Genomic DNA, 10304 nt, shown 5'->3' on the forward strand with positions numbered 1-10304 from the left:
ATTAAAAAATAACATAAAAAATTACAAAATTAAATTTTTTAAAAACGATACGAAAAAAAATAATATGTAAAAGTTGTTCACCGAAAAGGATTTCCAAATTCTTTATTTATATTTTTAGTGAGGAAGACAGATGTAAAAAATAAAATTAAAAACAAAAAAAGAAATGTTTAGAAAAATGACACAAGTGAACGAACAAAATGAAATCTGAAAAAATCTATTATTTCTTTTCTCGAGTCTCTTTCTCTTCCATTTTTGATTAATATAAATAATTTGATAGTAATACATAAATTTGCCATGCATATAATGAGCGCGAGAGTGCAGTAGTTCCAAGTATAGTTCTGCTACTCTCAAATTGAGAAGATTAGGTTAGGTTCAAAATATTATCACGAGTCGCACTGAGTCGCACGAGATTACGAGACATAACATGAATGTTTATTATTTAATATAAAAGGATTCTTTAATTTAAGATGGATAATATAGAAGAAAATGGTACTACCACGTCTTGTAGCCCCAAAGAAGGTAATTAATTGATCCTTTATATATATTTACATAAATATGCCAATACAGGTCGCAAACAAAACGAACTTGTTTAAAATCATTGATACAAGATTATTATTGCTATAAAAAAACCTTAATACATTTGAGTAGAACTATTTGATAAGACACATTCAGAATATAGTCAATTGTAACCATTTAGAACCATTACAACTTATTTTTGAGGTTAGGTGGTTAATTCTTTCGTGTTACAAATTCTCATTTTATAGGAGAACGGAATGTGTATGTTTTTACCAACTATATTTAAATCCAGAATACTGCCTTTTAAAAAAATCTACAAGAAATAATAATATTAAAAATTAATTACATTCCGATTTCCGAGTTAAATTCATATGTTTATGAAAAGGCCGTGGCTACGTGTACTGAATGTCAGCCGGGTTTTTATTTCTATCAATATGTTGATATAAACAGTGCCATTTTTTCGGTAATATATGTTGGGGGCCAAAAAATTGTATTTTAAAATTTTGTAAACGCCTTCCGCCCCCAAATTCTTCCCTTACCGGTGAAAAAATATAACCATACATTTTCTTTCATTTGAAAAAAGTTCTTTAGAGGTTCTGGTATGCTTTTTTAGGTCTATAAATAAGAATAATAATAATAAATAGTTCTCCATTTAAAAATAAATGCAAATTTATGGTTACAAAATTATTTTGCGCCTAAAGAGTAATTTCTATTTTTTGAGGAATAAGTTCTGAAATGTATGAAACAAAGAAAATTTGTAATGTTATTCTCGGGCTTTCAATAAAAAATGTGTAATTTCATTATAATTAATGATCTGAAATGGCCCCTGCAAAATTTGTTTGAATTAATAATTTGCACATAATTTCTTTTGCAATATAAAGAAAATATTTTTTCTACTGAATAATTTAAAAATATTTGTACCTGATGACTGAAGAAAATTCTATAATTTCGTAATGCACCCAAAATAAACGTTGCTTATATTTTAAAGTTTCCTATAGTGCTTTTAAATGTATTTTTAGCTTTAATTGCAATGTTTAAGTTTTTTCAAGATTGCATAAGTTTTGTTTATGGGTTTCATTAAATTTGTTATTTCCGAATATAAGACTTTATATCAATTAGAATAGGAGGTGTGATTTGTACTATTGGGCAAAGTGATCCGCATTACATATAAACATGATAATAAAATTAACATAATACAAACATGAGCCAAAATTTTAAGCTTTTTGCCAATATTACTGTGTAAAAAAATCGTAATTAATTAACTGGCTTAAATCCTTTTCAGGTATCTTCAAGCTAAAAATACATTTAAACCTAGTATTTGATTCTTTAAAATATTAAAAAAATAGTGTATTTAGAAATTTAAGACTTTTTCAGCACTCGGTACAAATATTTGCAATTTATTCGTTATGGGGAATATTCTATTTGTATTATGGAAGAAATCCTGAGCCTATTATTCGGGGGAAAAAGGTTTAAGAGCTGTTTGAGATTATTTATATTGTAATGAAATTGAAAATATTTGTGTTCTCAGCCTTATGGTATCCTCAAGAAACATTTTATTGTGTCATAGAATTTAAAGCTTATTTCTCAATAAATAAAAAATAATTTCTAGTGTTGAAAGAATTATTCGTAGCTTTAAATTTATATTTAAAAAAAATTCAATATCTAAGAAAATTTATTTTAAGAACTAAAACAGCTTATTGGAACCTCATAACAATTTTGTTTAATCAAAGAAAATTTATAGCAGTATTTTTTCAACGAAAGAAAGAAATCTGATTTGTATCGTTTGCAAAATTTAAAGATACTTTTTAATTTATTTTTTATTTTTACCGCACTCAGTTTAGTTTAGTCTGCAAATTAAAAAAAATTGAAGTATGTAACTGACCAGTGCAAACATTTTAAGGAACACAATTACCAGAAATTTCTTAAACTTGTGTACACCTAACAATAATTTGATCAAGTTTTTTTTCAGGAATCCAGACAAAACTTTCGTTTCGTTTTCCGTAAAAAAAATAATTTCGATCCAATTATGATGTAACTTTGGCTATTATCCAATAACTTCCAAATCTAGAAATAGCAAATCAAAGTTAATTAAAAAAATTTTTTTTCAGTAATAAATTGGCACGAACTTTTCATTTGTATCACTGTTTCTTGTATATTTGAAGTAATACTTAAGAAAATATATAAAATACTAGTAAGTAAGTCATTCATGTATCATGAAATGCCGAAAAATGAGAAAAATGTTATGTGATATTTGCTTATCAATTGTTTATCATTTTTATAACTTGTGATATAATTAAAATGTTTTAATGTAATTTTTCAAATATATTGTTATTGAATTGAGGTATCGTGCCAGACTAACACTCACTTAAACAAAAAAAAGTTAATACAATCAAATTTCGTGTCCACGTAGGGGTGGATGGTTTTTAAGGTTTTAAAAATTAACAACTTTTTTAATGCTTACCAAGTTTATATGTATTCAAAAATCATTCCGAATTTTTCACATGAACAATTTTCTATAACAAATAATGATATAAAATCGTATTTAAAAGATGGTTATTTTAAAATTAAAATTGTTAAAAATACAAAAAAAGACTTTATTTGTTTAATAGAATACTTAATTTACAATATTTTTTCCTAAATAATTTTCATACAATTAGTTCTGTATGAATGGAATCAACGCCACTATTTTTTGTACATGTCAATTTCATGGAAATTTTGTTTAAAGTAGTTCTTGGGCTACTTCAAGTAGACCGAAAATCCAAAATCAGGATCAATAATAGTTTGGTTAAAAATTAATTTCTTTAACTCAAAATCTTCTGTTAAAAATTACAACATTCCAGTTAAATATCTACCATTTTAGTTGAAAATTCAAGTTTTTGGTTGGAAATCAAATTATTTAGTTTAAAGTTGAACTCTTTTGTTAATAATTAATGTTATGTTGGTTGAAGATTCATCTTTTTATTAAAAATTCATTTCTTTGATTGAAAAATACTTTTTTGGGGTTTTTTGGTTGAATTTTTTGGTTATTAAAAATGTAACTACTATTTCAGATGAATATTCCATCATTTTCGTTAAAAATTCATCTCTGGTTAAACATTAATTGTATGACTAACCATTTAATTATGCAATTTTTTGTTGAAAAATTATCTTTTTTAGTTAAAAATTCCTGATTTTTTTGTAGATATTAATTTTCTTGGTTGGAAATTAATTTTTTTTCATAAAAAATTCAATTATTGTAGTTGAAGATTTGTCAGTTTAGTTAAAAATTCATGATTCTAGTTTAAAATTCAACTATTTCAGTTAAATATTGGCAATATTATTTGAAAATTCACTACTTTGTTTGAAAATGTAAAGAGCTTTTTAAAGTTAGTTTTTTTGTTTGAAAGTAATTTTTTTAACCGAAAATTTATCTTTTTCCAATTGTAAATTCTGTAGTTGTAATTAGAAGAAATTTAGTAAAAATTAATTAGTTTCTTAGAAAATTCAACTATATCAGTTGAGGATTCACTGTTATAGTTAAAATTCTTATGTTTGGCTTAAAATTAATTTTTCAAACTAAAAATGTTAATTTTCCACTTTTGATTGAAAATTACAATTTTTTATTTCAAAGCATTTGTTTGAAAAATGAAAAATTCAACGGTTCCAGTTACAAATTTATCATTTTAGTTAAAAATTCATATTTTTTGTTTAAAATTGAACTATTCCAGTTGAAGATTCATAATTTTATTTAAACAATCATTACTTCGGGTGAAAATCGAGCTACTTTATTGAAAATCCGTTTTTTTAAGATTAATTTTTTCTACTGAAACTTTAGCTATTCAATTTTTTGTAGAAAATTTATAATTTTTAGTGGAAAATTTAGGTCTTTTTCAAAATTAATTAATTTTGCAATCTTTTTCTCTTTTTTGTCAAAGGATGTTTAGAATGAATGTCACGAATCAAAATAAATGTTTGCGCCTTGCGAAAAATATAAATATATTACTTTTAGTCGACCGGGGATAAGTAGGAAATGACCTTGATTATATTTTCAAAATATAAACTTAAATCGACTCTATAATATTTTTCAGAAATGATGGAGGAAAAATATGTTGATTCCGATATAGAATATCTTGAAATAAAAGGTATGGAAACAGAATTTTCAGCTGGAGAAAACAATTTTACAAATATGTTTGTCGATGTGTCGGAAGTTGTACACAGTTCAGAAGATGAATTAACCGAGGAGGATCCTCTCTCAGAAAAAGGAATAATTAACGCTACCGAGTGTACAACCAAAAATTTACAACAGCTACCGCCATGCAAAAACGGATGTCACCTGAAAATTACCGAAGAAGATCGAAAGAAGACTTTGTCCGCTTATTCTAAGCAAAGGGAGTTTCGATCAAGATTCAATTTTGTGACTGATATGATAGTAATGGTACCAATGGTGGTTAACGACAAAAAGTCCCCTGGCATGTTTAAAAAAGTATACAATACTTCTTTCTACATTAGAACGATCGAAGGTCCTAAAAAAGTTTGCAAAGCTTGTTTAACACTAATACTCGAAGAGAAGGACAATTTTATTTCAACAGTATTAGTGAAAAAGTTTCTCAAAATCAATAGTAAGTATCTCATTCGTGACTTTAAAAAAATCTGATTACGTGTATTAATTTGCATTTTTTTTCTCAGAAATGCTACAATCCAGTCAAGACTCAAATGAAGATCAAGGAATCCTCCAGAAAACTGATAAAGCTGAAATGTCTAATATTGATCTGACAATAGAGCCAGAGAGGGAGAGATTTAGTGCAGATCCCTATCTCATCAGGGATGTTAAGCTTGCAAGAGGCTACACCCGGATTCCCCCATGTAAATACAAGTGTTTCTTGAAAATATCAAAACACGATCAGAGAAATATTTTCGAATCCTACTGGAAAGGGGCGACATTTCATTCAAGAATAAAATTCATAAAAAGCATGACAAAAGTGTCAAAAAGGGTATATTCCGATCAGATTGATGGTCATGGAAATCCTGAATACATTGCCAATTATAATCTGAGGGCAAAGAAAGGTCTACAGCAAGTTTGCAGAACATGTTTTCGAATTGCTCTTGCTGAGCCGGACAAATTCATAACAGAAGTTTTGGACGAGAAATTGCGAGAATCAAGTAGTAAGTGTTTATATTTTTACATGTGTAATCAATGACAACTTTAAAACTGTAACTTTAAGTTCAACAAATTCGAATTTTAAAATACAGGGTGGCAATGGTGTAGTCCTAAAAGAAAAACTGGCCTGGTGGTACTTTCCATAAGGGAGTATCCATAAACTGATTTTTTTGTATTTATAGCGAGCCTATATTGTCAAAGTGACCGTGTGGTGATTTATAAAGGTCGGTAATAAATCAACAATTAAAATAAAAAAAGTGATTTTCAGATTAAGTGTTGAAATGTGTCACGAGAGTTGAAAAACGTCCGTGCGGCGGCGCTAGTAGCAACTTAGTTCTTCAAAACCATGCAGTACCATAAGAAAAACGCATAAAAATGACAAAATAAATATGAAAAAACCCTTCAAAATCATTTTGTCTTTAAAGTGTACAGCCAAGTAGTAAATGAGACTTATGCACTTACGCATTATTTTGTTTAATATAGGAAAAAGCGGAATAATTGACATAATGCAAACAAACAAATTCCATAGATATTCAGAACTTATAAAAAATAATAAAAAAATAAATAACGAATACACGAATGAATAAAAAATTCCGACAATATATATTATTATCGAGTTATAAAGTTTTCCAAATTTCAAATAGCGACCAGATTTTTAATTGAAAAAAATAATAAAATCCCGAATTTAAAAATATCCGAAACTAAAATTTACCGACTTCAAGACCGACATGTAAAATAAACGAATTATTAAATTCCCACAAATATTTACATTCACGAAATTTAGAACTGCTGAACATAGTTGATTGATTATTAATTTATGAGCTATTAATAGAATTATAAATAAGGCAAACAATTTAATTAATTATTATTTAATAATTTATTAATTATTTTCGGCAATTTTATATGTTGTCAAACTTAGATTTCAGCAATAGTAATATTAATGGGAATTTAGCAGTTCGTTTATTTTATAATTCGGCAATTTTTTTATTGCTAATTTATGATTGTGTTATTTATTTTTTCGTTATTTTGTATTAGACCCAGATATTCAAACACTTTTAAATATAGTAATGAAGAACTAATATTTTTTTTATATTGCTGTTTTACAATATAATTCTGCTATATAATAAATATAATTATATCTTAAATGTGATATTTTTTAACCAATTAGACTTTGTAACAAAGCTAAAATATTTTAACATTTGCATGGCACTCTTAATGAAAGACCACCAACGATTATTTTTTTTATCTCTGGCAACACACAAATTAATCGAATATTATTTTTTGAAGTGCTATGATAAATTCATGTTGAAATTAAATTCTCAGAATTGAGAACAAGAAAATAAGTATTATAACCTCGTTTTTAAATTTATGTAAATATAATTTTCATAAAATTCTTGAGAAAATTTAAAACATTTTTAAATATTCCAGGCGTGTCAGAAAAGAATCTGCAAGATTATAAAGAAATTTTTTTATTATATAGCATTTTACAAAATATTATGAAAAGTTCGAGTCTTTGTAAAAGATGTTTAGAACTTTTAGAAGTTGGGAAGGGATCAAGAAATATTTGATAAATTTTCGAAAATTTTTCCGGGTATATAATATTTTTAACTGACGTATTTTTCTCAAAATTTTCAAATATTCGAAATTAAAAAAAATTACCTTACAATCTTCTAAATTTTCCCAACAATTTAAAGAAAATTTGTTTTTAGTTTGCTTTAAAATCTTCTAAACCATTTTCAAAATAAAAAATTATTTAAAATTTTCACACGAATATAAGAAAAATTCTTTTTTTTTTAATCTTGTTGGACCTTCTAAGCCTTCTAATTTCTAAAAATTATTCAAATTTCCCTGCATATTTGATTTATTCTGCAAAAATTAAAAAATTGCGCTAAAATCTTTCAGATTTTTCTTTGACTTCTTGAAATCTTTTTAAATAATCTCTTCAAATTAATTTTTCTAATCCAAAAATTATTTTAATTTTTCTTAGGAACCTGAAAAAATGTCTCATTTCGTTGAAACTTTACAAAATTCTTTAAAAATCTTTACAATTTTAATTATTTTTGAATCGTTTCAAAACTTTTGAATATCTCTTAAAATTACTCAATTTTTTCTAAAATTATGTAATGTGGCCAAATTTTCCTTTAAAATCTATCAAACACTTTTTAAAAATTTTCGGAAATAATTAAAAATGTTTTATGATCTTGTTTTTCTCTATTTTCTCTTGAAATTTCTTACAAAACCATCATTTAAAAATTCCCCAAGAATTTTAAGAACTTTTTTTCACACTCTGACAAAATTCAGTTTACCTAAAAAATGTGTAAATCTTGAAAATTTTGAAAAAAATGGTCTCAAAGTCTTCCATATTCTTTTAACCCACATTTCCAAATTTTTTTAACCTTAAAATTATTCTGTTGAAGTAAAACCGAAACCATTTCTCCTCGGATCTTTCATTATTATCAGAAAACTTCTAACTCTTTTATTTGGGGTCTTCGGGTGTTCTCTTAGTTCACTTCCATAACCTGATTTTCACACCGGAGCGATAAACATCGGAATAATTAAATTAAATGATTCGATAATAAAAAAAAACAACAGAAAAACACTATTAGAAAAATTCTCTGTGTCATTTTCACAATAATTATATAAATAAACCGTTTTCTTGATACATTTTTAAGAGTTTGTAACGGCTCTAATATATTTGGCTCTACACTGAAAATTTTTTGGGTGATCTGCTCGCCCACGTAGTAGAGCTACAGTAGAGTACAGTATTGGTACAGTAACGCTCCCTTCAGGCGGGAGCACGGGATCCCCACACCGAGTTTCGCGCGGAGTTATACATTTATAGTTTATACTTGTAGGGCAATTTAAATCTCTTTTGTGGGATTGCTGCGTTCCCAACACACGGGATAGGATCTGCTCGCATGTTTGGTACTATAGCTTACTTAAAAGTGGTCTGGCCGCTACACCAACCGTCGTGGTGGCGCTGCGTTGCCACTAAGAAGACAGCTGCTTGCCCAAATTTTTTTCACTGTACATGACAAAGTCACAACAACAAGAGGCTGATTTTCTTAGTCAAAAATTCATCTCTTTATGTTAAAATTTATCAATTTTGAGGAAAATTCTTTTTTTTTTGTTTACAGTTATTTTTTATCATTTTTTATCTGAAAATGTAACTAGTATTCAATTCTTCGTTGAAACTTTATCCTGTATATTGCATAAGTTAAAATTGAAATATTTGGTAGAAAATTCATTTATTTGATTGAAAAGTCGTATTTTTGGGCAGACAAATTTATCTTCAACCCTTATTTGTTTTAAGTTCAACTTTTTGGTTGAGAATTCAATTATATCTTGTTAAAAATTCATCTTTTCCGATTCTAAATTCCACTGTTTTCTAAAGCATTTGACTTTATAGCTTCAAACCTTTCCTCTTTTTTAAAATTCAGCTTTCCTGTTAGAAAACTCATCCATCTTGGTTAAAAATGAACTTTTTTTATGAAGATGCAACTCTCTTTTACAAAATTTGTCTTTTTGTCTTGAAAATTCAAATATTTGATTAAATTTTTATCTGTTTTTTTTTATTTTACCATTTGATTGTAAATGCATCTTTGCATTCTGAAAATTCAGCTACTTTGTTAAAATTCTAATTATTTTTGGAAAATAAAACTATTTTCTTAAAGTCATACATTTTGGTCGAAAAACTATGTTGTTGAAAATTGATCTTTGTTTAATTCAAAATTCATCTTTTATGTTAGAAAATTCATCCTTCTTTATTAAGAAGTAACTTTTTTTGTAAAAAATGCAAATTTTACTGTAATTAAATTTGTAACTATTTTAAAAAAAATTGTTTCAGTTGATGGGGCAATTAATATAGCTGCTAGTGTTTTGAGTAAGCATAATCTATTTTCACGTTTATTATTTAAAACGTGTTTAAAAAGTATGAAGAAATGCCCGAAAATGTGTTCAAATCACTTAGAATTTCACTAAAACCGGGATCAAATTTTTTCGCCAGCTGTCAGCTGGATACTTTGTTAATCAGTGGAGCCTTTTCATATCATAATTCTGATTGTTTCGCCCTTTTACAGGATATGACGTTTCAAGGCAATAGAGTTGTTTGAATAGGGGTTTCGATACATTTTTTAAATATTTTTTTTTCTCAGTAGCAATTAAAAAATATATTATCTAAAATTCATGCAACAATCCCATTTTCACAGCATTTTATTAGATCACAGATGCCACAATCTTTCCCCTATTTTCCTCTTGTAGCCTTTATTAAATATTTCTTCTTTTATGCAATGTTTTCAAAAAAGCTCCTTTTTCTCGTTTTAGAGCTTAAATGAGATTTGAATTAATAGAATGCTGAAAGTTAATTATTTTTATTTGAATAGTCTAATATTATATTTATGGTCGAGAATTAATCTTTTTTGGTTAAAAAAATCTACTCTTTGGTGGAAAATTTCATCATTTTGCGAAAGACTCAACTATTTTGTTAAAAAGTCATACTTTTTGGTCGAAAATTCAACGGTTTTGACTTTCAACTATTGCAAAAGATTCCTCTTTTTTTTTATTATTATTACACCATTAAGCCATTTCCCTTTCGGGGTAGGCGTGACTCACTCGGCAGGGGAAAGGAGTAGTGTGTGGATGGGATAGAGAT

At 26.8% G+C, this 10304-nt stretch overlaps 1 protein-coding gene across 2 annotated transcripts in view; it reads left to right on the forward strand.

The window, feature by feature from the left end:
* The first annotated feature begins 207 nt into the window (after positions 1 to 207).
* Positions 208 to 10304, forward strand: part of LOC117179816 — a 19485-nt gene continuing 9388 nt past the window's right edge. Inside the window, exons 1-4 of one of the 2 annotated variants that reach the window (XM_033371947.1) lie at positions 208 to 365; positions 468 to 519; positions 4584 to 5114; positions 5182 to 5658. In XM_033371947.1, the coding sequence (XP_033227838.1) occupies positions 468 to 519; positions 4584 to 5114; positions 5182 to 5658 (1060 nt within the window). In that variant the 5' untranslated portion in view covers positions 208 to 365. Of the gene's footprint in view, positions 366 to 386; positions 520 to 4583; positions 5115 to 5181; positions 5659 to 10304 lie in introns of those variants that run through there. The other variant, XM_033371946.1, reaches the window with a different exon arrangement.

Source organism: Belonocnema kinseyi, chromosome 9, assembly GCF_010883055.1.
Source record: "Belonocnema kinseyi isolate 2016_QV_RU_SX_M_011 chromosome 9, B_treatae_v1, whole genome shotgun sequence".
Taxonomy (NCBI): Eukaryota; Metazoa; Arthropoda; class Insecta; order Hymenoptera; family Cynipidae; genus Belonocnema; species Belonocnema kinseyi.